At 40.4% G+C, this 26559-nt stretch overlaps 1 protein-coding gene across 14 annotated transcripts in view; it reads right to left on the bottom strand.

Annotated features, from left to right (window-relative positions):
• Positions 1-16924: 16924 nt before the first annotated feature.
• NEXMIF (neurite extension and migration factor) overlaps positions 16925-26559 on the bottom strand; it is a 490983-nt gene continuing 481348 nt past the window's right edge. For all 14 annotated transcript variants that reach the window (XM_056540505.1, XM_056540509.1, XM_056540504.1 and 11 more), the window contains 2 exons: positions 24239-24363; positions 16925-22069 (listed from right to left, as the gene is read on the bottom strand). In XM_056540505.1, the coding sequence (XP_056396480.1) occupies positions 17847-22069; positions 24239-24363 (4348 nt within the window). In that variant the 3' untranslated portion in view covers positions 16925-17846. The remainder of the gene's footprint in view (positions 22070-24238; positions 24364-26559) is intronic.

The following is a 26559-nucleotide window of genomic DNA, read 5'->3' as shown; positions in this document are numbered from 1 at the left end:
ATAAAGCTCCTCTGAGCTAGTTTGCAGATATCTGCCAAGTTTTCTAGGTTTGCCAATGACGTGCAAGTTTTAATTTTAATTTGTGTGACATTTAATCAGCACATATTTAAAACCAGGGCTTAGTTTTTCATTATATCTCCTTGTAGATTATGAAGACAGCTTAATACTACCACCCAGCTGATGTACACTTCTCCGTCAGGATCACTAGATTTCCTTCCAGAACAGAGATCCTCATTAAGCTTTCTACATGAGGAGGATAAAAGGTTTACTTGTTTAATTAATAATCTAATCAATTTCTCTTAGACTTGGCATCCGCAGCTTCTTTCTCCACATGTAAATAAATGTTGGTGTGAAATTGACTAAACAATAAAATAATAAATGATGTTTTTTATGTTGTTTTTGGTCTATCCATATTACAGTAAAATTCTGTTCATTCACAAACCAAAGGTCAGCATATGAAAAGGTATTTCTGGACCAATAGGTTGGGTGGTAAAAATCCAAAACACCCAACATTTCTCTCAACCATCTTAAAGGGGTACTCTGCCCATAGAAATCTTATAAAATGTCTGATTGCGGGGGTCCAGCCACTGGGTCCCCATACGATCTCTGGGCCGGCACCGCGGCATTGTGAACACAGAAGCTTGGAGCTTCCATGTTCGTGACATCATGCCCCGCCCCCTCCATTCATTTCTATGACTAGCTGTCACGTCTCCTCCCTTGGACATAAATGAAGGGGCGTGATGATTGTGGTCGCCCATCATCCAGCACGGAGCAGAGTTCACTCTGTGCATCGGATGCCTGGGGCATCTCAGCGGAGATCATGGAGGGGGGGGGATCCCAGCGGCTGGACCTCTGCGATCAGGCATCTTATACCCTATACTTTGGACAGAGGATAAGATGTTTAGGAATGGAGTACCCCTTTAAACGGGCACTTTCAGATACAAGAACTTTTGGTATGTTTTAAAGTATGCAAAACCAATAGGTTTTGCAATTGCTTTCATTAGAAAATGTTCAGTATTTCATAGTGAAAAAGCCAGTCAAACAACTGCCCCCCTGACTGCTTGGACACATACTAGTCCTGCTGTGTCCATGCATCATCACCTATGTCATGGACCCACTTCCTTGATTGACAGCTGTGAGCACAGGGCTCATAGCTGGGGGAAAAATCCTCCCACTGTCATCTTGTGTCCCGCTACTGTCAGTGAGGACAAGCTGGGAGTTGTAGTTTTGCTAATGCTAGGGGAGCAGACAGCATACTGAAGGAGGGGGCGGAGACCTGCACAGTGAGGCCACGCCCCCTCCCTTTGAGAGGAATTCAGACTAGTGAGCTAAATTAAAAGTGTAATAAAAAAAAAATAATAAAGGTGCTAGACACATAAAAATTAGATGTACATGGTCAGGATTAGGTGCTGATTGATATATTAAAAAAAATGTTTTTTTCTGTTGGATCTGATGGGTACGCTTTAAGCCTAAGATGTATAGGCATAATAAATACACCTAAAACTCGCCATAAAACCATTGGTACCTAATTATACAAAAATGACCATACTTTACCTTAAAATACACTAGAAAAATGATAATAAAAAGTAAATATCTAGAATTCTTTGAAGGGTGCAGCAGTCACAGGCAAGAGGAAAAGAGCAAAAAAATATATATAAAGACAGTATAGTAGCCAGGATAGAGGAAGATGCGTTTTTTTTAATTCATTTTTTTTAATAGTTTTACAATGCAGTACAATGCATGTTAAAGGGGTACTCCAGTGGAATTTTTTTTTAATCAACTGGTGCCAGAAAGTTAAACAGATTTGAAAATTACTTCTATTTAAAAACTTTAATCCTTCCTGTACTTATCAGCTGCTGTATACTACAGAGGAAGTTGTTTTCTTTTTGAATTTCTTTTCAGTCTGACCACAGTGCTCTCTGCTGTCACCTCTGTTCATGTCAGGAACTGTCCAAAGCAGGATAGGTTTTCTACGGGGATTTTCTTCTACTCTGGACAGTTCCAGACATGGACAGAGGTGGCATCGGAGAGCACTGTGGACAGACAGAAAATAACTGTACAACTTCCTCTGTAGTATACAGCAGCTGCAAGTACTGTAAAGATTAAGATTTTTAAATAGAAGTATTTTTCAAATCTCTTTCTGGCACCAGTTGATAAAAAAAAAAAAAACTGTTATCCACTGGAGTACCCCTTTAACTGTATTTTGAGGGTCAATAGGATTACAACAATACCAAATGTACATACAGTATTTTTACAGTATTTTTGTTATATTTTACAAAATGTTAAAAATAATCAACTTTAACAAATTAAGTAATATGCTTTAATATGTGCTTTTATTTCAGGGCAATTAATTCAAGCGGGTACAGGGTACAGGTACCTTAACGCTAGGTTCACACAGTAATTTTGTTGGTATTTTTTGCTAAAACCATGTACACAACACAGAGAAAAACTATAATGGAAACATTTGCAGCTTTTTCTGTGTTTTGGACCTACTCCTGGTTTTGGCAAAAAATACTGACCAAAATACTGACCGAAATACTATTTCGGTGAACCCAACTGTATTTTACAGTGTGTCTCTGAAGTTTTCAATGGGATAGAAACTGTAAATATATATGTTTAATGAATGTATGTATTATATCTTGCAGTATGGGAAGTATTTACTAAAGCCTAGCAATGTATATACATTATTGAGAGAAAGCACTTTGGACATTTAATGTTAAAAATGTACTAAGAGCCATTTCGTAATATATTTGTTGTATATGTGCATCATACATAGAAATGTAAAACAGCTATAAGCACCTTGCTGAGCTATTTCACTATACAGCAAAAAAACAACAACAGCAACCCTGATGTGTACCAGCCAGTCTCAAGTGAATGGGGCATATAGATCCATTTGATTTATGTATAGAGATGAGCAAAGTTACAGTGATTCGATTCGTCACGAACTTCTCGGCTCGGCGGTTGCTGACTTTAGCCTGCATAAATTAGTTCAGCTTTCAGGTGCTCCGGTGGGCTGGAAAAGGTGGATACAGTCCTAGGAGATGGATACAGTCCTAGGAGACTCTCTCCTAGGACTGTATCCACCTTTTCCAGCCCACCGGAGCACCTGAAAGCTGAACTAATTTATGCAGGCTAAAGTCAGCAACCGTCGAGCCGAGAAGTTTGTGACGTATCGGATCACTGTAACTTCGCTCATCTCTACTTATGTACCAGGAGCATTGCTGGCGTATACAGAAAACAATTTAATAATTCACAGTAAGAAAAGTGCTAATATATATGTACAGTAGGTGTATTGTAAATGTATGCATTAGTATTGTGCATTAGTATGTGTGGATATGTGTAATGTCTATGTTTGTTCAGATGTAGCAGCTGACAGCGTTGTGTCTTTTAGTGGTATGCTACCCTATGCTATTTTCCCATTGTGTTGAGAAAATGTGCAGATTTTCAGCAATACAGGAAAATCACTATATATTGGGAACAGGGCAGGGGGAAGTATGTGTAGATAGGTGTTCTGTCTAAGAGCAGCATAATACAAGGGACAGAAATGCCGATTACAACAATGTATTTTTATACATGTGAATACTAAAGAAAAACAAGTGGCACCGATACCTTAAATAGCAGACCTTCGAGATGGACAATATGGCACCTGGACAGGTAACCAAGCAATGATCCAGCAGCGGTGGTGCTAGAACAAACAAACAGCAATCACTAGCATGAATACAAGAGGATACAAAAGCGTTCTGCACTCACCGCTAAATGCTGGCTAAACAGCTTCCATCTCGGGCTGATAATCCGGCACGGTTCTCATGATGGCGTGGGGCGCTCAGAGGCGACTGCCGGCGGTTTCACGCATAGGAACGCGCTTCTTCCGGCCTCCGGCCGGAAGAAGCGCATTCCTATGCGTGAAACCGCCGGCAGTCGCCTCTGAGCGCCCCACGCCTTCCTGACAACCGTGGCGGATTATCAGCCAGCATTTAGCGGTGAGTGCCGAACGCTTTGTATCCTCTACTCATACTAGTATTTTTATACATGCTGTTCTCCTAAAATCTAGAATACCAAGGACATTGCAGCAACACTATCCCCACCCACCACTGAATGACAGCTGTCTGCCTATAGACAATAGAGGCAGAGAACTGTTAATCAGCAGCCAGAGAAGCAAAACATAATAAATATTGAGTGCATGCACATAATAAGAAGGACTACTTACCTCTGCTCAGCATCCTAGGCATCTGCAAAGATATCAGTGGAACGCCAGCATTGCATGATGTATATCACTTTATATAGTATCTATGTCACTAGTTTATGCTGTCCTCAGATAGGACACCATAAACCTAGTGAAAGAGACCCTTTGAAGGGGTATTCTCTTTTAAGCAACCTATCCTCTAATAGCATGAAACAGATACCTATCGAAAAATGACTGGCCACCTAGGCAAGGGCAGCATCCAAATGTTCAGCAATGAAAATGTTCCCAAGTTCACAATAAAACCAGATATGATTAAATGTTTTGTGCGTCTAGGCTGTTTTCACAAACTGCAGTTGTCAAACATTAAAGGGAATCTGGCATTAGTGTCACTCACACTAATCTGTTGGTACAGGCTGGTAGTGTGGGTGACACTGATGATAATAATACTTACCTACCTCTGATCCTTGGTCCGTCTGCCTGTTATCCTTCTTATTCAGGTAGCAGGCTTGGTGCACAGGTGGTACTCCAGGAGCACGCCAACAGCACCGCTGCAGCTTCCTCACTTGGCCCAGCTGGCTTGAAGCAGCAGCAGCGAGTGTCATCAGCGTGCTCCTGGAGCCCTGCCCGTGCACCAAACCTACTGCTTTAATAAGGAGTATAACGGGCGAATCGGGGATAGATGAATGTGAGATAAATCGGGGATAAGTATCATTTTCATCAGTGTCACCTGCATTACCAGCCTGTACCAAGAGGTTGGTGGTGTGGGGGACACTGATGACAGATTCATTTTAATATACTCTTTTTTTTTTTGCTGCAGTTTAAAAAAAATGCTGCAGTTTTACCACAAAAACAGCAACATTAATGAAGCAAAATCGCAAAGTATGAAAACAGCTTTAAGACTGAGCACGACTGAATGGCCAATACAGTAAAATCTCCCAATAGTGGACACTCACAGGAAATAAAAAAGTGTTGTTATTGAGAGATGTTCCTTATTGGGGAAAAAAGGCTCAAAAATCTTTCTAAATGACCGAATACTGTACTTTACTCACTTCAGAGGGTAATTACCTATAAAACATGATAAAAAGCAATATTACAGTAGAATCTCCCTGTGCTGTGTAATCACTACTTATCCCTCCCCTGTATCATTTCATTCCCCTTTATACCTTGTGCCACCAAATTATCCCCCCATTATCCCCTGTGCCACATTTACCCTTGATCCCCTCTGTGCCATTTCATTCCCCATTACCCTCTGGGTAAATTCATCACCCCCTCTTTATGAAGTGGCAAAGGGGTATAAAGGGGTAATGAAATGGTACAGGGGGGAGGAAGAAATGGCGCAGGGGTGGTAAAGAGGGGGCGATGAATTTGCACGGAGGGTAATAAAGGGGGAATCTAAATAGCACAAGAGGAAGTTATGTGACACAAGGAGTAAAAAAGGGGGGGATGATTTGGCACAGTGGAATAAAGTGGCACGGGGGGGGGGGACAGGAAAGGAGAGGGGTGAATGATGTGGGTGGCGGATATACAGAAGCAGGAGACCACTATTAAACAGCAGTCTTATGCTTCTGTGCTGGGGCTTCTTCAGGGGGTGTATCAGGGGCCTGGGCTCCCTGGGAGGCTTGGGCTCTTACTGGGTTAATGGTGTGTCCGTGACTGACATTGGGAGCGTCCCCTATTCGAAGGGGGAAATACATTAAGTCTTATGGGACTTTGCCGGGGAATTAAAAACTGTTCACTATTGGGAGGTGTCCCCTATTGTGAGGTATCCCCTATTGGGAGGTGGGAGATTTTTGGAGATTTTACTGTAGTAGATATAAAGGCAAATAAATGTGTGACCCTGTTTAAATAAAATTAGAAACACATAAAGAAACAAGAATTTCAAATTAAGAACCATTTGTTTTTATTTATTCCATAAACAATATACCAAAACTCAGCATGTTAACAATGTGACATTTTCACCATACAGGATCAATCACAAATATTGAAAAAACTTTGCAACAAGAACAACAAAACCTCAAATCTTACAAGAATAATTTACAAGGGAATCTATAAAACAGCAAAGAGCTCACAAAATTCTCAATGAATCTTTACACGAAATCACTACACTCTTTCACAATATTTGTTTTATTACAAAATTTCCAACAAAATTTACTTTTTTTCTTTGTATTTTGGTTTTTAAAACCAGGAACCTTTAAATATACATCCTTTTAACAACACCCCAGGGTGCCAGAAAAGGAATACCCACACATACAGACACTTCACAGCACTTCTCTAAGAAAAATATACACTTACAAAATATATTACAAATTGGCACACTTAAAAATATACAAGTTTTTTTTTTGTTTGTAGGCGTCTTCGAGTGATCCCTTAAAGAATTATACTTCGATTAATTCTACAGATATTTATAAAGCTTATTCTAAAAGAAAGGCAAACCAAAAACATTAACATTGCAGAAGTTCATCTTCGAACAAAAAAACATCTGTTGTTACATTCATATATTGGGGCCTGCATTAGTTTATGTAATACTGAAGGAGAGTACTGCAAACCAAATATCATCATAGCACCTTAAAACCCCTTATTTTATATTTTTTTTAATTTTTTAAATTTTTATATTTTTTGCTGGGAGGTTATGAGAAATAATGTAATACAAACCTCTCCAAGACTGCACAGCTTAAACAATAACAGTAACGACTCTTAAAGGTGCATGCAATGGTAAGAAACAAAAAAGTGAGATACATTCAAATTTCTGTAGTCAAAAGAAGCAGACTTAAGAAGGCCAATGAAATACAGAATATGGCACAGAGGTTTCTATGGTAATTGTGTGTATTTATGAATTAAGGGATACATTTGCATTAGTTTTTCTATGTCACACTGCTGGCCATAGTATTTTCTTTATATAGGAGAGGACAATTAATTAATAAAAATATAGGTTTTCGGCTTCAAATGAAAAATAAAATAAAAGACTGGCTTTGCTGTAAGAAATAAAATATATCCATACATTTATGAAATTTGTTGTATAGATTTATTGAGCAGTAAGATATCAGACGTTGTAAAATAGAATAAATACATGGCTACTACAGATTTAGTCTTGAGTATTTCATCTGATGTCACCAGCTAGCAGCTGATCTCCATCTAAGGCTGGGTTCACACCACGTTTCGTTAAATACGGTTCCCGTATACGGCTGGGAGGAGGGGGGGCGGGGCTTAATCGTGGCGCCCGCACTCAGCCGTATTTGGGAACCGTATTTAATGCAAGTCTATGAGCCGACCGGAGTGAACCGCAGCCTCCGGTCGGCTTCGTTTTCGGCCGTATGCGGTTTCCCGACCGTAGGCAAAAACACGGTCAACCACGTTTTTGCCTGCGGTCGGGAAACCGCATACGGCCGAAAACGAAGCTAACCGGAGGCTGCGGTTCACTCCGGTCGGCTCATAGACATGAATTAAATACGGTTCCCGAATACGGCTGAGTGCGGGCGCCGCGATTAAGCCCCGCTCCCCCCCTCCTCCCAGCCGTATACGGGAACCGTAGTTAACAAAACGTGGTGTGAACCCAGCCTTAGGGTGGTTTAATTGTGCCTTCCATGGCATGTAAGTTGACGACCTGTCAAATGAGATGCGGGTGTATATGAGCATGGTGAGGCACAGGCCCCATAAACATCAATTGCCTGAATGTAGTCAGCTAGTGACTACATTGGGTGTACTATAGGTGTTTCCTATAAATATATCTGTTTTTACTCAGGCTCAAAGTGCAGTACATTTTTTAGTCTGCATACAAACATGTATATGTTCTAGAAATTACCTGAATGTAGTCTGTGGTTGACTACATTTGGGCTATTGAAGTCTATGGGGTCCGTGTCTGTCCATGCTTGTATATCTCGTCATCCCATTTTGACAGGTTGCATATGACAGGTAATGGAAAAGCACAATTGTAATGTGAAGCTATAGTCTACAATGCTATTAATACTGTCACAAGCACAGTAACCCTTGATGGGACCAATCTAAATCAGGAGAGTTTATCAGAGATAGCTGTCAATGACCTGTAAAGACAGAAAATGCTGTATAAATGGAGAATAGAGTCTAGGGTATGTATCTTTCCTATAAATAAATATTTTAAAAGACAGGTAGTGAGACATTATAATAAAAGGTAAATATAAAGCTACTGCAATAATATACTGTTAATAATATATCTGTATTTAAGTGTTTTGGCTGTAAGCATACTTAAAAGGGTGCTCCTCCCTAGACATCTTAACCCCTATCCAAAGGATAGGGGATAAGATAACTGATTGCAGGGGACCCGCTGCTGGTTTAGAAGGCTGGGTGCGGGTTGCAGGGTCGTGGCGTCACTGCCACACCCCTCGTAATGTCAAACCATGCCCCCTCCCATAGACTTGCATTGAGGGTGTATGAAGGGAAGATACGAGGAGGGCGTGGTCGTGACTTCACGACCCCGCCGCCCGCTCCAAGCGTTTGGAACAAAATGTTCCAAATGCTGGGGCAGCAGAGTACCCCTTTAAGTCCAACCATAATTGAATGAGCTCAACAGCCTTTAATGCTTCCCCACATTTTTTCTATAAAAATCTATAGACATAAAGACAAGCAGATATCACTTTTGCTCACTGGATTGCTGACCCGATATGCTCCGATAGTGCCCTACGTTGGCATCATTGTTTAAAAACCTTTAAGGTGCTTGTAGCTTTATTCTGCATTTAGTACCGCAATTCCCAAAAAAGATTTATAAAGAAATCAAAATTTTCGGTCTTACAAATGTGGTTTTTATAGATAAAAGAAAAAACAAAACAAAAAAACTTTATAGCTCTGTTTTATTGAGATGTAATGGACTTTAGTAAAGAAACCCATAAAAAGTGTTTATGTTGTGTGTATCTATACTTCTAGCACTGTGTTTCTTAAATGAAGGCATTTTACTCACATTACTGTTCTGGTAAGGCTAAAACCTCATACACATGGCAGAGCTGTGTGCACAAAGCCTTCTGGTGGTGCATAGAGTCCCTGCGGCTCTGTACTATAAAGCCATATAAAGCTGGTAAGGGGTGGAGGCAGGTGGGGTTGGACCGGGACAGACTGTTTCACACCACTTGGGAGCTTCTTCCAGCCGGTATACGGGCTGGAAGAAGCGCCCGAGCGGCGTGAAACAGTCTGTCCCGGTCCCACCCCACCCGCCTCCACCCCTTACCAGCCTGTTATGCCTGACATGAAGAAATAAAGAATAAACTTTGGATGGTGAGTGCAAGCTCTGTTTTCTTTGCCACTATTTGGGGTTCTTTACTGTGATTTGTGTTACTTCTTACAAATTGTTAAAATAAACCCAAAATGAAATGGCTGTAAATAAACATGAAAATGATGGTAGTTTTGTAAAAGTACAGTATTGAAAAAGGCATAACAATCAATATGCTCCCCACCTATGTTTTGAGAAAATAAATATGTTTATAGTCTTAAAGGTGTGCATGTTATATTAAATAAGGTATAACAGATATAGATGTACTTGGTGGCTTATGCAGCCTTATACTACTGTAGTACTGCTTTTGGGCCTCTAGGTGTCACTAGTGCCATCTCTATAGAAGACAGTGAAAATACAAACCTTCATTCTGTGCAAGCATGGCATCAAACAGCTCAGCAAGACAGGGTTCTCTACCACTGCAGGGTTAAAGGGGTGGTTCAGGGAACTAAACTACTAAACTTATCCCCTGTCCACAGGATAGGGAATAAGTTTTTGATCGCGGAGGTTCTGACCACTGGAAGTCCCCACAATCTCCTTTTCGGGGCCTGGCTATTCACCATTCCTCAAACAGAGCCAATCACTGGTTGAGACAGGATTCCTGAGATTCATCCAGAGATTGGCTAAACAGCCCTCACACCCGCCCCACCCGTCCTCGAGGGTGGGGCTGCTCCGCTCCTAGGACAGGTGAGTTGACTGCCTCCATACAGGAAAGCGAGGGTGTCCCAGCGGTCGGACCACCTGCAATCAGACACTAATCCTCTATCCTATGTATAGGGGATGGGCTCCCTGGACTACCCCTTTAACAACAATAATCTAAAATTGTAACCCACTTTCCTTATTTTACACCTACAAACTGTGTGCTAACAATTGCAGCATGGAAGATGAAGGGGATATCCCGGACTTAGGCTAGACCATCAATATTAGTAGAGTGGAGGTCTGAAATCAACAGCGGAAGGAGCCGTGGTGCTCTCTCCTTTCTTGTTTAAGATTGCTCTTACACGTTCAGGTTTTGTGGTGCAGTTTTGAAGCCAAGTGTGGATCATAATAGGCTAGGTTCACGTCTGTGTTGAAGGCTCCATTTGGGGGCCTCTGTCACCGAGTCTGTTCAGTGGCGAAAAAGCGTGTTTAATCGACTGCTGACGGTCATTTTGAAGGATCATAACAAAAGATACTGCATGCTGCATTTTTTTGTCCAGCTAGTGATACTGTGATGCAGGCCCCGAATGAAGCCTCAGAAGGAGATGTGAACCCAGCCTTTCATAATATATATATAAAAAAACTGTTACTACTTCTATTCTTTTTTGGGAATCAGCTCCACATGAGAAGTGAATTCGAAAAAGAGTAGAAGTTAGTTGAATCCATTATGATCGACATCTGGTTTTGGATTCAAAACTGTAACACGAAACCTGAACAAAACATCTAAGATTACCTTATAGCAGTGTTTTCCAACCAGGGTGCCTCCAGCTGTTGCAAAACTAGAGGCATCCTGGTTGGGAAACACTGCCTTATATGCACAGCTCCATACTTTTTACATAGCGGCTGTGCTTGGTGTCACAGCTCAGTCCCAAGCCCTGGGCTACACCGTGACTTGATAACGGGAGTGAGAAGTGTTTTTTTATTTAATAAGATATATTACGTTAAGTTTAATTAAGTTTCTTATATTCACTTGTACCGTTTGTTTAGTGCCTATTTACCTCTTATTACTTACGGAGCCAACTGCAACCATCATTTACACTGTTACACAGTCCTGGAGGTGTATCGGTAGTGTACTTGGTAGCTGGCACATCACGCTTGGACTGTAGTGTGAGTTCTACTTACAACTCTACTCTGAAATAAGGTGAGCTGACTGTGCACTCAGTATAAAGCACTCCAATGGTTCCAATGGTTCCTGGGGTGAGATATCTTACTTACAAAGCTATCTGTGCTCTCTCTCTCTGCAGTCTGTGTACAGTATGTTCACAGGCACGTCCCCTCCCATCAGTTGTATGTAATCTTGTGTGCAGTCAATAGTTAAAATCAATCTGTAGTGCTATGTAAAATCTCAGTATGACCAGGTTCACACGGCGCAAAATGTTGTCCACACGGAAAACATGTACGGACATTCCGCACTTTTGACAAATCTGGCGGATGCGAGGACTGCTCAGAAATGCAGCATCTCATAGACAGCAATGTATTTCCTTCCGGAATCAGTAGAAAGAATATACATGTCTATTCTTTCTGCGGATGCCGGAATCTGAATTTCTGTGGCAGAAACATCTATTACAGAAATTCTGTCGTGTGAACAGTGGAGTAAAATCCCATTGAAATCAATGGGACTCCGCTGCAGCAAACATTCTGCAATAATTCCACCATGTGAACATATCATACAGTCCTAGCCTCAATGGCAAAAAGTTATAGCGAGTTGAAATATCAGGCACAGCCACTGCTAAAAGTACAGAGCTGTGCCTATTAAACAATGAAGAGACCACAGCCCCTACAGCAGCTGATAAGGTAAAGTGCTGTGTCAGACCCTCATCAATACAACATCCATAGTTAATGTTATGAATTGGCCATTCATTTTAAAGTCCTGGATAAGCTCATGTAAACATTATGAATACAGGATGCCTATGTAAAAAAGGAATGCAAAAACGGCGGATAAAAAATGTCCTTATTAGAATAGTCTTCAATGCCTATATTTCTACATAGAATATTTTTTTAAACTTTATAGAATATATAAAATGTAAGGTTCCCAAATTAATTCCTGCACCTGGTACTACTGTGATGTCACGGTACATAAGGGTTCAGTCAGAATCATGGAAATAACAGTAAAGGCGGATCCTGGTTAGTCAGGCATCTTTGGATCATGTCAGACATGAAGGTCTGAGTGCATTCCCAATGATATGTAGACACATATGGTTTGGTCTTCAGATGCATAATGATTTCACATATATTTGTTCCTATATTGATAACAAAGAAGTCTGCAGATATATAGCACTATTTACCTCTATGTATATAAAACCATTCTTACCCAGAGAGTCCACATCTAGCTGAAACTACACTAGATGCTTCACATTGGCACTGTGCAGTTGTACATTATATAAGCTTTCACTGGTGCAAACATTATCAATAAATACTTAAGTAGTTGATAAGTATGTATAGGGGACAGAAACATCTTGTCTTAGGAGCCAACAATACAAATGACATACATGTAAACCATTGCTGTGTACAGTAGATCTACATAGGAGGACATTTTTTAAACATTGCACAAATGCCCTGGTATGTATATTGCATTGAGAGATAATAGCATATGTATATCGTCATAGCGAGGTGGATAAATGTGTTTTTCTACAATGTGGGCTTTTCAAACACTTTAAGAGTTTATCCACAGACTCTTAAAGTCCTCTCTGTGGCACCTTCAGAACTTTCCAAAAAGTTATCCTTAAAAGATATGACTGACTGGTACAGTACTTGATGTCATAGAAGTCAATAACCCAAATGACTATATAAAATTTCATGGTCATATGCCTATACATGATTCAGAGAAGTCTGTGTCAATCTATTGCACAGAAATTTAAGACAAACAAGGTCATTGGCATACATCTGTATATACATATGGTCTTCTTTCCAATGGGGGATTCATTTTACTGACTGGATATACTGTATGTTAAAATACATTTATGTCTAGGGAAACTTAAAATCCTACAGCCCAATACTGAGACTATAGCCCTATACTGAGACTTAAAAGAGATCATTGAATGGTTGGGACCAGCAGTCCATGTCTCTTGATTCAGCTTAAAGGGTACCTTTCATCAAAAAAATTTTTCATTTATTATATATTAATGTATGCAGAATAACTTTCCAATAGCATGTTATTAAAAAATATGCGTTTTTAATAGATTTCAGACTCATGCTGGAGTCCTAAATCTCAAACTGCAGCCGGGACACAGACAAGCTCAGCACTGCTCCCTGCCTGTCAGTCAGACAGGCAGGAGCCAGCACTGTGCTCATAGCATAGCAGGGCATACTCATGACTCTGCCTTACTGCATGCCCTCATTCCATTTTACTATCTGAGCTCCGATCTTTCTTCCATCTGCACATGCAGTTGTAAGCAGAGAGGAGAAGATTCAGAGCTGCCGCCTGCTGTGTTCACAGCCTCTATTCTGGGCCACGCCCCCTTGCTCTCTCACATTAGGACAGCTGAATGAGCAGCCAAGAAGACAATAAATCAGGTAGAAAGAGAGGGTTTTGGATGAAAAGAAACACAGGGATAGTGTCAGTGAGAGTCAGGATGAGATGGGGGGGGGGGGATTAGGGGGAGTTTAGATCATGATAGATACTCTTTAAGGGTATACTGCAGAAAAAAAGCTAATTAAATGGTGCCAGAAAGTTATATAAATTTGTTACACAATTCTGTGTAAAAAAAAATCAAGCGTTCTAGTACACATAAGCTGCTCTATGCCTCTGGGAAAGTCATGTAGTTCTTTTAAATCTGACATGGTGCCTCCCTGCTGCCACCTCTATCCATGTCAGGAACTGTCTAAACTAGGAGAGTAAAGTATTATCTGGGAGTTTGTTCCTGCTCTGGAAGTTGACACGGACAGAGGTGGCAGCAAAAAGCATTGTGTCAGACTGGAAAGAACTACACAACTTTTCTCTGGAAAATACAGTACTGAAAGGCTGGAATGTTTAAAAAAAAAGGCGATTTACAAATCTGTATAACTTTCTGGCAGCAGATTGGAGTACCCCTTTAACTATGACTTACAGTCTGTGCAGTAAGAGTAGATAGTGCCTCTTAGCATCACTATTGGACACACTCTTAAATTACAGAATGTATTACCTGGTTAATGTTAGAAACTGTACAAGATGTATCCGCACTGACCAGTATTTTGTCAACATCTCTTTTTCACTCAATTCTCTTAAAATTGCTGCCAACTGAAAACGTCTGCCAGTGCCACAGAAGAATGCCTTTGATATGGTTTAAAAAATGGGGGGAAACCTTATACAATTACGATCAACAATTGAAGTTATGATCCACTGTTCTATGACAGCATTCCCTCATGTTCCCCATTTCTGCATTGTAGGGACCAAAAACTCCATCCACATCAATGTCTACATTCCAGTTAAACAGTATTAGAAAGAATGGGTACATCAATGGGAAGGAATATTTCAATCCACAATGTCCTAATGAAAATGATGAACAAAGAGGTACAGGGCAAAATCTCTGACAAGTTGGCACATAAATAAGAGTTTGTTCGCTAGAATAGAACAATGAGGTTTTTGTTAGTAAAAAAAATTCTGTCAGCAGTTATGTGCCCTCATAACTGCTGACAATTCTATATAGAGGACACAGAGAGGGGTTTAAATATGCATAACATTTCGTTCAAGCAGGTAGCATGACTGTAAAAATATTTTCGAGTGCTCAGGAAGCACACCTTTAAAGGGGTACTCCACTGCATCTGGAACATTTAGTTTAGAATGCAGGGTACGGGTTAAGGGCGTTGTGATGTAACCACCACGTCCCCTTGTGACGTCACACCACACCCCCTCAATGCAAGTCATCACGCCCCCTCCCATAGACTTGCATTGAGGGGGCGTGGCATGACATCACGACACCTGCAGCCTGCACAAAGCGTTCGGAAATAATGGGGGGCAGTGGAGTACCCCTTTAATGCTCAGTTCCGTGGCCCTTCCTTTCAGATCTGAGTGACAGCTCTACCGGTCTTCTGACTGGATGCTAGAGCTGTCAGTCAGAGCTGAGAGGGGTTGGCAGGGATGTGATTAGTGCACAGAGCCCTGGGTACTTAGCATGAAGGGTCCACTTCCTGGGCATTTAAGCTAGCGGTGTCCAGGGTGCTACAAGATGTTTTTTTTGGGTTGTAAAACCTGCATGACTGGAAGTTTAGGTAATTTTTAACTTCTCTCCCTGTCCTATCTGGAACTGTCAGCAGCTTTGACATATAAATTGTCAAAACTGCTGACAGATTCCTTTTAAGAGTATGTTCACACATTGCAGGCTTGCTGCGAATCTGCTGCAGAAAGATCAGTTGCCAAAAATGTGCAGCAATTTTACACCAAAACAAAGCAAAGTATTTAAAGTGTGAACAGACTCTAACAGCAAAACAATGGAATCTGCCTAAGAACATGGTAGATCATGTAAATATCATAATGGCTGACAGGAAATCAGTTGCAATCATGTATAGGTTGAGCGCTATTTTAAAGGGGTGCTCTGCCCCTATCCAAAAGATAGGGGATAAGATATCTGATCTAGGATCCCTCCAATCTCTGTGTAGCAACCGGCAGGGGGTCGTGATGTCACGGCCAGGGTCCTCGTGATGTCACGCCCCCTCAATGTAAGTCTATGGGAGGGGGCATGGCACGCTCCCTCCCATCGACTTACATTGAGGGGGCGGGGTGTGATGTCACAAGGGCCATTGCTTGACGTCACGATCCACCACGCTGGGGCAGCAGAGTACCCCTTTAAGGGTTTTATGGCTTCTGTGCTAGGATTTGCCTTATTTCAACAGTGATATGTACAATGTGCATATCTTGTTTAAACCGCGAGCTTGGATACATAGATCCACAATTGTATGACAAGACGTGCAGCTGTATACACAACATCACAGTTTCATATCTATCATATCGTTGGGTAAATTCCCTTCATATAATGGCATGGTCTCACATGCAATGACATTAAAGTGAATAATAAATGAACATTAAACCAAAGTAAAAGTGATACAGTCATTTCTTATTAACACTTATTTCTTTTCTGCTTAGAGTCTTGCTCTATGATTGTTCAGTAGAAAGGCTGTTCATTTCCCTTCTCTGGGGAGAAAGAGTAAAGGGTGTTCTGCCTGTACAGAATATGTCAGTCATTGGCTCAGTCTAGAAAGACAAACCTGTTTAAGTGCATGAAACCTTTCTATTCAGTCTATTCTAAATGAAAGGCTTTACAGTAGTTGCTTTTAGGAAGCATTGCTTTATAGAAAATACTGGCATTAGGAATCAAAATCTGTGCAGTACTTAAGACCTAGCTAAGTCCCCATTCTTTCAAATAATGGGGCCCTGCAGCATATTGCTTCGCACTTCAGTGCTGAAAAGGTTGAAGAATAAAATGAAGACAAGGTATTAAGATTCTTTGTCACCTTTGGTCTTCTGTGGGTTCCTAGATAAAAACAAAACTGATATTTTGTCAAAATACCATGTACCTAGAAATCGGAATATGATATGAGGTAAGATAATATGGCACTATATTCACTTTGTTCATTTTTATGAACTAGTTTATCTCCGCATAATGGTCACTTTAGGTTTCTCAGGTGCTTTCATTGTCAGGTGACTCCATCTACGTAATTGGAATGCTTGCAGTAAAGCAAAAGGCTCAGATCCAGACTAGGAAACCCAGCAACAAAATGCAGTAATATATATATATATTTGTGTCTATATGTATATATATATATATATATATATATATATATATGTGTATATATATATATATATATATATATATATATATATATATATGTATATTTTTTATTTATTTAATAAAAATATGTACAGTCACAGATCAGAGTTTGGCACAATTTTTTTTTGTGGGTTGTAATAGTGCATTAACTACTGTACAAAAGTATGACTTTAAACAGTCTTTCACAGAGAATACCAGATTAAGCTGCCCTTCAAACAAGTCATCACAATGTAAACCCTGGATTTCAGCACTTAACAGATCAACAAACCACAAGGCATATAATTTTCCAAAGAAGCAAAACATAAACATCAATGTATTTTTTTTTCTAGAAAAAAAAGGAAAGTCTATTTTTTTTTTTAATTTAAAATGTTTTTTTCTTTTTTTCTTCTGCTTTAAATGCATTCTCCAATTCCTGCAGAGGAAAATGCACGGTGTCAGCTCATTGCAGTTGGTGGGACAATAAAGAGTTTCACACATTTTGAATCTCCTATGCAGATCTTGAGAATGTGCAGCAGGGGGAGCTGAAGGACACATCATGGGACCACATGAACCTAACCAACATATGTGTTTCAAATCCTATAGACTCCACATTGTGGCGTTTCAATGCATAATTTTCCTTTTTTGTACCTTTTTGTTTATATTTTACAAGGTTTTTGGAAGAAAAACAAAAACATAAAAAAAGAAAGTAAATCTTTGCGATAGATACAAAGAAGCACAAAATGTAAATAAAGGAGCCAAAGAGCAGAAAACAGAAGTTCTTGTTAGCCTTTAGTCATTGTAAAACCCAGCCAAGTCAGGAACCAGTGATTTTAGGTAGCTTGTTAGCATTTGTCATGCGCAGCCTCTTCTTTATTTGCAAGGCAATGACTATCATGCAGCTTTAGGCTTTTAAAGATTGGTTTTAAAAAGAGAACTAAACAAGGACCAGCAGGCTTGGCAAATGCGAAGAAAATAAAATAAAATGCGCTTTAGAGCTTTTGGTGCAACATTACCTCAGTTTTTCAAATGCAGCTGTGACCATGGGGTCCTTGTGTGCTTGGTCTATTCTTTTCCCTTTACAGTTTTCATCTCGCAGAGACTTAGATGTGGATTTATGACGATACAACTTTTTGTGTGTTGGTACATTATTGGTTAAAATACTGAGGTTTCCAAAGTTCTTATCAAAGAAGGCTGCATGAAGGTTGGCTCCATAACCTATGGTACAGCTTGGATCAAAGGCTCCAAGCTTAGCACTGTTCTTACCTGAGCCCTTGTTGGTTGACTTCTTGGAGCCCCCCACTGAGCTGCCATTTACCTTTTTCTTAAAATCTTGTGGTGTTCCAGCCAAGATTTTCAAGGTTTTCAATTTTAGGCTGTTTGACTCTGGAGACAGTAGAATATCAGGGATGTCGCTGGGCCCCACAGGGTTGTAAAAAGGCTCCATTGACGCCATCATGAACCTTTGAACATCAGCCATTCCAGATGCAATATTGGAAAGAATGTTAGAGGGTTCCTCAAATTCTCTTTGATCATCGTCAAGAAGATTTCCATTTCCTACCCTAGGTTCAGACCAAGGAGTCTTGTTACCTTTATCAAGCGTCCATTCATTGATCCCAGCTATGTGCTTCCCTGTCTTAGATGAGCCAGGCTCGTAAAGCTTCATGCAGTCAGATAAAGTCTGTTTTGTTGGGTTTGCATTATTCAATAGACCTGATCGATTGCCTGCACTTTGGGTTTTTTCACTGTTGGCATTTTTTCCTTTCTTGGGTGTTTTGGGGGCTGTTTGTCGAGGAGTCTTTGATTTATCTGCCCCCTTGCAGGCTTTAGGGTTTTTTTTCTTGCTACTTTTTGGAGAAGAACTTTGGTTGGCACCTGTGTTTTTGCTAGTAGACAGTTTCTTTTTTGACTTTGAGGCTTTGCCATTGGTATGGACGGGAACAGCAGATTCATCAAATGCTGGCAAACATGGGCCTTTCTCCAGAACACTGACAGAATCTTCATCATTAAACATGTGAAACTGAAACTGATGGTTATTGAGTGCAAAGCCACTATTGGTCTGCTCCTGTGGGGGAAGAACAGTACAGTTCCATTTAGGCTTCTCTGGTCCATTAAGCACTCCCTGGGTTCCATTTTGAAAAGCCTTTATATTTCCTACAGACTTTGCATCTGTGGCTGTAATTTGAGGGGAGAGATTGGGGGTGTCTGGTGGTGACATCTCTGATAGTGATGAGTGGCGAAATTTGTCGGGGGTAAAGTTGGAGATGTCCAGTAGGTCAGTAGATTCCTTCAGTGGGGTGATCTCATCAATGCTCTGTTGGATTACAAGTTTGGGGCTGCAGTGAGCTAAGAAATCATCACTTATTTCATCGTCTCCATCCTTTTCACAAGATTTCATGCTTAAAGAGCTGTAATTACTAGAACTAACTGACAATGAGCCTACTGAGTCAAAACTAATAAGCCTTCCATTGTCTGTACTGAGTGTGCCTCTCTGCAAAACAAAATGCCCATCGCCACTGTTATAATGACAGGCCTGATAAGAGTCATCCTGCTGAATCTGGCCTTCTTGCAAGTATGTTTTGTGGTACAGCTGTTTGCTGCTGTTCGGTTGAACTTGACTATATCCAGAGGCTGTCATGTCTGTATCTGATACAGCAGCAGAACCGCTAAAATCTCCTGATATGATGGACACTTCCCTAAGGTTGGATATGAACTCAGTCTGACTGCTAGGGGGCTTGCCATGCCACATGTCTGGGAAGCTCTGCTCCATATCTAAGTGATGGGGTGACTGCTGCAGCTCAGACTCTGAAGGGGGGGAAAGCACACAACTCTGTGCAAGTTGAAGGGAGCTGAACTGTTTTTCTGTCTGCATGATGTTAACTGAGTGCTGCCCCAAGGGATGAGGGGCAAAGTATGTTATACCAGTGCCACTAGATGAATCTGATACATCTAACAAAGTCTGTAGATACCCTCCAGGGATAACTGGTACATTGGTAGTGATGTGGGCAGATGGTAATGGCTTGTCAGGAGAGCAGGTGGCTTGCAGGAATTGAGAATTTTTAGCTTCATTCTCAACATGGCACTGAGATGGATGGGAACTGTCTGATGCACTGTGAATGTTTTCTTCTTTCAACAGAACTGCTGAATCCTGACTCTCAATGGCGGGGAAGTTTTCTATTGGATCTGCTGTACTAATTTCACTCACTTGCTGCAGCTTGAGCTGTTTGCATTTCAACCTGGCTTCACTTTTAAATTTTATCCTTCTTATCACTTTCCTGTCAGCACATTTCAACTCCCTTTCTAAAGATCTACATTTTACTGGGGCAACCTCTGCCATGTCACTTAAGTGTAATCCATTAACACAGCTTGGGGTTTCCAGAGTTATAGAATGCAATTCAGTAAGGCTAGCCTCATCTTTGCTACTGCATCCCTGTCTATGGTCAAAAGAAGAGAGCATCTCCCTGCTTACTGGTTGTTCAATTGTTTGTATCCTCTGTAACCTGTGTCTGTTTGCTAGCTGTCCTTTTCTCTTCCTTTTTGTAAGGGCATTCTCACTTTCATTAAGACTCCTCTGCGCACTGATGGCTGAAGTGTTTCTCCTTTTTTCTTCCCAATACTCTTTAGGTGGAGCAAGCTTTTGGTATTTTCCCAGCTGATCATCACTCAAAGTGACTGTTGTCTCATTGGCATCAAGCTTTCCAAGCTTGATCAGCATGTGCTTCTCGCCTTTAAACCTATTGATGATGATGTACTTGATGATGACAGGTGGCTCTTTCCTGCAAACTTTCCGACGTTTCTTAGGGCACCAGTCATCATCATCTTCTTCTTTGGGTCCATCTGGTGCTCCTTCTTTCTTCTCAACAACCTTTTCATTCTCGAGTGAATCCACATCATATAAGTAGTCATCACTGTACCTGACTTTCCTTTTCACCCTCAGACCATAATTGGGTTGAATAAGGGAATGAGAGTGTTCACGTGATAGGTATCTTGTACAGTCTTTGATGTCTCCTAACACATCATATGAAGATTCACTGCATGAGCTATCATCACTATACTCGCCTGAGTCTTCGGCTGAATTAACAGAATCCAAAAAATGGCTTCTTTTCGTGCTTATATATTGCACAACGTCCATAGTCCCACAGGTCTTATTTAAGTTAGATTTGACACCTTCAGCCTCTTCTTCATCGTCGTCATCATCATCATCATCTTCCCATATCCCACCTTCTTCCAGTTTGAATTGAGATGGGTCAACTAACCTCTTTTTTGATCCTTTACCTTCTCTTTTGGGGCAGTTAGTGAAGACACTTGGGAAGAAATTAAACTGAGCATCTTCTTGTAGGGCATTTGTCTTCTCTCTCACATTGTCCTGAAATGATTCATACCTGATTTTCAAGGAGCACACATCACTGCCGAGCGTAGAATCATCATCGTCAAACATGTAATTATCCACATCTTCTTCTGAAAACAAATTAACAGACAGCTCATTTTTCGAGCACAAGTCAAGTAGTTCAATTTTGCTCTCACTAATAAATGACTCAAAGTACCCCCATTCCTGGTTAGGGTTAGCCAGCAGTGTTTCATCTCCATTGCACTTGTCCAGTAGTAAACCATCATAATAGTTCTTTTGAGTGGGGTCCTCTGAATCGCTGTCAGATTTGTCATGGTCCCTTTTATCAGACTCTTGTGATTTATGCACAGGGAAGCTTAAGAGCTGGTCGGAGAGCAGCTGATCACCATATTTAAGACTGTCGGCTGTACTCATGCAGTGAATCCCCATGTCAGAAACTGGACATGCATCATAGTCTCTACTTATATCTTCTATTTTCAAACTAACACCAGGTTCTGGGTCCACTCCATCCTTTGTTTCTATAAAACAACCCAAACAAGTCCGACTTTGTTGCATCAAGCAGTCTCCAGTCAAGGTTGACATAGCCCCAGGCTCCATAATGGTAAAAGGTGTTTTCTCACTGTCGCTGGGCAAAGACCAAGAACTGAGGCCTTTGGTGACACAGGTTGTCAAGGATATGGCCTGAGCTGACGCGTCATTGCTAACATGTTCTGCCGTATCTGGCAAACGTAGTGGAGAAGGAGGACCCAGCATGCAAGGCTCTTTGGAAATGATGGGTGGCAATGCTCTGTGACAGGCATGGATTTCTTTTTGATTTAAGGCTGGAAATGTGACAGGAGCATCTGCAGCATCAAAGGACTTCACATCATCCACAGGATCATGTGGCTCTGCAGAGGGAGAAAAGATACAATGTTTTAGCTGTTTTGTTTATCAAGCTGTTCTATGTATAAATGTATATAAACATCAATACACAGCAGGATGTAGTCACTAAAATGCAAAAGCTATTAACGATCGTTAAGAGCCATTGAAGTGAATGAGTGGTAACGATTGTTAATAGCCTCAACACTAAAGAGAAAGGACCCCTAGGTATTTCAACTAATTATATTTCAATATAGATCTGATCAATAATTATCTGACTTATGTATACAAACACACATAATGACATTACTTATGTGTGGGCATACTATTCAAAATTATAACCCAGTCCCATTTACCTATTGTTAGAAGCAGAATAAGGATTTAATTATAAACATTTAATTCACCTTATAGATTACATGTTGTCCTAACATTATAGATGGCATTTCTTTTACTGAGAAAAAGTGGGGGCCATTTAAGTGCCTGTATGACTTTGACTAACACGTTTGATATTGTTCAATTGAAAGAATATTGTGTAATTGTAATAAGTGAAGATTTTTCAGAGAACTGTATAAACTATTCATATGGTCTATGCAGGATGTGGAATCTGTCAGCCCATATTTATTGTATGAGCTGCAGACACAATCAGATGTGAGAGGTGAGAGGACGTCAATATCAAACATTTATTAGTATTGATTTGTTTGCCCCAACTTATAAAATGTTTTTTTTTTTCCCAGGCTCAAGTATCAGGAAGACATGGTCCCCCTCCCTTCTCTGTCCTGGTTGATTGACGTACAGGGTGCCGAACCCTGTCTCTAAATCTAGGGCAATATTGCAACGCTTGTTCACACAGAGGAAATTTAGCAAGAAAAAATTCCTCAGCAGATTCGCTCCGTTCGGAAAGATCCGGAATCAGCACTTATGTCAATGGCAATCTCCAATGAACATAATCACCATCCAATTGGCATCAGCGTAGTCCAGGGACTTTGCTGCTAGAGTCTGACAGAAGATTGAACATGTTCAGTATTCCGCCAAAGAAGATCTTCTCTGGAAAATCTGAAGTGTAAAAACGAGCATCAGACTACCCATTGAAATCAATAAGAAGAATGCTGCAAGATGGAATTTGCGCTAAAAATCCTGATGCTTATACTGAATATTCTTCAGAAGCTTGGTCCCGCCTCCTTGACACTTGAGCCTAAGGAGAAAATCATAATTTTATAAGTTGTGGTAAACCCATTAATACTGTTGCGCTGCCACCTATCTGAGAAGTGTCTGCAGCTCATATCATAAATATTTCACAAGATTCACATTAGAGTACCTGTCACCAAATGAAACTTTTAATATAATGTACCTTTTGTAATTAGAAGACACTTTCCCACTCACTTGCGTTTAAAATTATCAACATAAATATGTTTAAAATGTAACAGAAAAAAACGGCCACTAGGTAGCTCTGTTCTGTCCCCTGCCACAATTAATGCAATGAGTTTGGTCTCCTCCCAGCCTGGCAGGAGACCAAACTCAGGAAGTGCTTCTATGCACTGAGCTTGATTGACAGCTGCACAGAGCCTCACTGAAAGCTGCACAGAGCCTCACTGAAAGCTGCACAGAGCCTGGAGACTTCTATTCATCACAGCACTGCAACGATGTGAGGGCGGAAGTGGTTCCCCAGCAGGCTTCAGTGATGTCATGCCTACTGGGAAACACCCACTTTCTCCTGCTGGGAGATTGCACTATGTGAGCAAGAAGAAAGGTAAGATACAGAGGATACAGGGCTTCTGCAGATTTTGCTGCCCATTGACTTCATTTGCTGTACATTGATCTGCAGTAGAGCATGCCCACGTGTGAACGTATCCTTTATGGGTCATTCCAAGTCTAAAAGTTATGGTGGTCCAATTGCTCAGACTCTGCTATTTTAAAGTGAATGGAGAAGTGGTCTAGCATGTGCAATGCGGCTCCATTTACACAGGAACAAGGGACCCCAGTTCTCGAGGTGCCTGTCACATGAATCGACCACCCCCGATCAGACAATTATTCTCTATCCCGTGGATGGGGAAATGTTTTAATCTTGGGAGAGCCACTTTATATACAACATAAAAGCTCAACATAAGTTTAACTTATCAATGAGTATAGATGTAAGTGTACTTTCCATACATCTTTGTACATTTTTTCTACAAAAACAGTTTCTCTATAAAAATTCTTACCGTTTCCTCGAATCCCATTAATCAGAAGTGTGGTGGCTGCTTGGGGAGCAGTTTCTCTATCGTCCTGGCCATCCATCAATTTATCGCTCTGGTGTTCACTCCATATGTCTCCAGTCACGTCCAACCTTTGAGAAAAAAATATTAAATGTTAGTATACATTTTCAAACTAAATGATCTTCAAGTCATTAGCAGTATCCAGCAGAAACAGTTTTCTAACCAACTGTGTATCCACCAATATTTTATGACCAGGTCCTGTGTATCCACCAATATTTTATTACCGGTTTAAAATACACTGGGTCAGAGATCTGTATTCAAGCAGTGAAATGGCAATCCAGATGTGTTGTTTTCTTTTTTCCCAATTAATTTTTTTTACTGAAAACATTATACAAAACTTGCTATCAATGTTCCTTATGTGAAGATTGGACATTTTGGCATGGAAATACATAGCTTTCTTGCTTTTCTTTGTATATACTGTTACAGATTTTAAGCATTTAAATGTCTGACAGATGCAGGTCCCCATTCTGGGACCTGCAACTATTTTGAGATCTTTGGTCACCCTAATGCTTTTAGCCTGCTTGCAGCAGCCGAAGGTGGTCAGGAAACCATATTTTACGTAACTCCCAATGACATTAATGAGAGTTACTGTATGTACAGAGTAGCTCATAAGTCTACATTGTTTATGCAACTTCCATTAAAGTCAATGGGGGAGATTTATCAAAGTTGTCTATATCAATATAGACCAACCTACAGAGGGTTAGGCTGGTCTATTGTGCGCTTAATTTATCAAAAGTGGCAAGGCTCTTGATAAATTCTGCGCACAGACTTTGGGATCTATGGTTAAGATTGTATTAAATCTGCTCTAGCACGGTCTCACATTTCAGCGTACTTTTGGCCAATGCGATTTTTTGCCGAAAAGTCGCTATTGATAAATTCAGCACCAGTGCATTTTTTCTGTCTAAAATAGACTAGAAGGCATCATGTTCTAAAAATCCTCTAAAGCAAAAAAGTCGCACAGACTGCGACTTTCTGTGCGACAAATTTAGACAGGAAAAAACAGTCTAAAACCTTTGATAAATCTCCCCCAATTGGAGTTAAGATAATGCATAAAACAACCTGCTAGGATTTTTTCAGCTTTCTGACCACCTCTGGCCATGGGGCAGGGCAGCCCTCACCTTTCAATAAGAGGTGATAGCATATCCTGTGGACATAAGTACACTTTATTTTCCAACACTCTTGTTTTCATTCATGCATAAGTAAGTATGTAGGTAGGAATATCCTGAAGTAATAAAGCAAGCGTGAATCTTTGTAAACACTTGGTCTTATATTATAATATTTTCATTTATTATATACTGTATTTACAATCCGAATTGTCTTCAGTCTCATACACAATGATTACTTACAGGTAGTTCAGCTAATACGGTAGAGCTGGTGCAGGGACTTCAAATTCACTGCAGATATTTTCCATAATTTCTGTCCCTAGGGATCAGAATGACTGTCTAAGGAAAATCTTAGTAAATTGAAGTTTATGTACTCTATAGACTGCGCACATGTGTAACAAACTCACACATCCATTCAGCTGAAGTCTGCAATATCTCAGCTCAGGAGCTCAAGTACCCTTGTAACATGGTACATTGTTCCTCTTCTCTAATTTACTTCCAGTCCCTGTTACAGTCTCTTATGTCTTTATTAAGTATCAGTTTGTATGGCTCATGGGAAACTGCCACAATGGACATGTGGAATGGCTGCATTATTACATTTTAGCAGATAGGTCCTCTGAGGTAACAACATACATAGACGTCTACCACAGGTCAGTTTTAGACAATCTATTGAGGTTTTCCAGTCGGTTCCTCCATTTTATAGTCAGTACTAAAATGTTATTATAAAAAGCTTATACATTCGGAATGCTTGGTTAGTTATGGCTCGCTGATCACTAGTGCCCAGTACAGTATCAATAAATGTTATTTTTTGTTACATAAATTCCCCCCAAACCCTAATCTACAATTCAGTTGATTTGTAAAGGACTTTTTTTGTCCATTGCTTATATAGTGTCATATTTCAAAGCCCTTTGCTGATATTGTCACTTCCCGGCAGTCCTTGTTACTAATGTACATCACAATTTAATTCCCCAATCTAGTATGAAACCATGTAACCTATCACTATATTTTTGAGTGTGGAATTTTCAGGTCTTTTGTCCAGGTCAAATGAACCAAAGAGATATGAGGTCAAGTCTACGACAAGGGGGAGACCTATGGTTGGAGGGTAAATTACACAATAAATTACTGTAAACCACCAAAGGAGTGGCTACTGAACCCTAATTTCAC

This window comes from Hyla sarda, chromosome 9, assembly GCF_029499605.1.
Source record: "Hyla sarda isolate aHylSar1 chromosome 9, aHylSar1.hap1, whole genome shotgun sequence".
Classification (NCBI taxonomy): domain Eukaryota; kingdom Metazoa; phylum Chordata; class Amphibia; order Anura; family Hylidae; genus Hyla; species Hyla sarda.
Note: the sequence above shows the minus strand (reverse complement) of the source record. Positions and strands in the feature narration are given on the sequence as shown.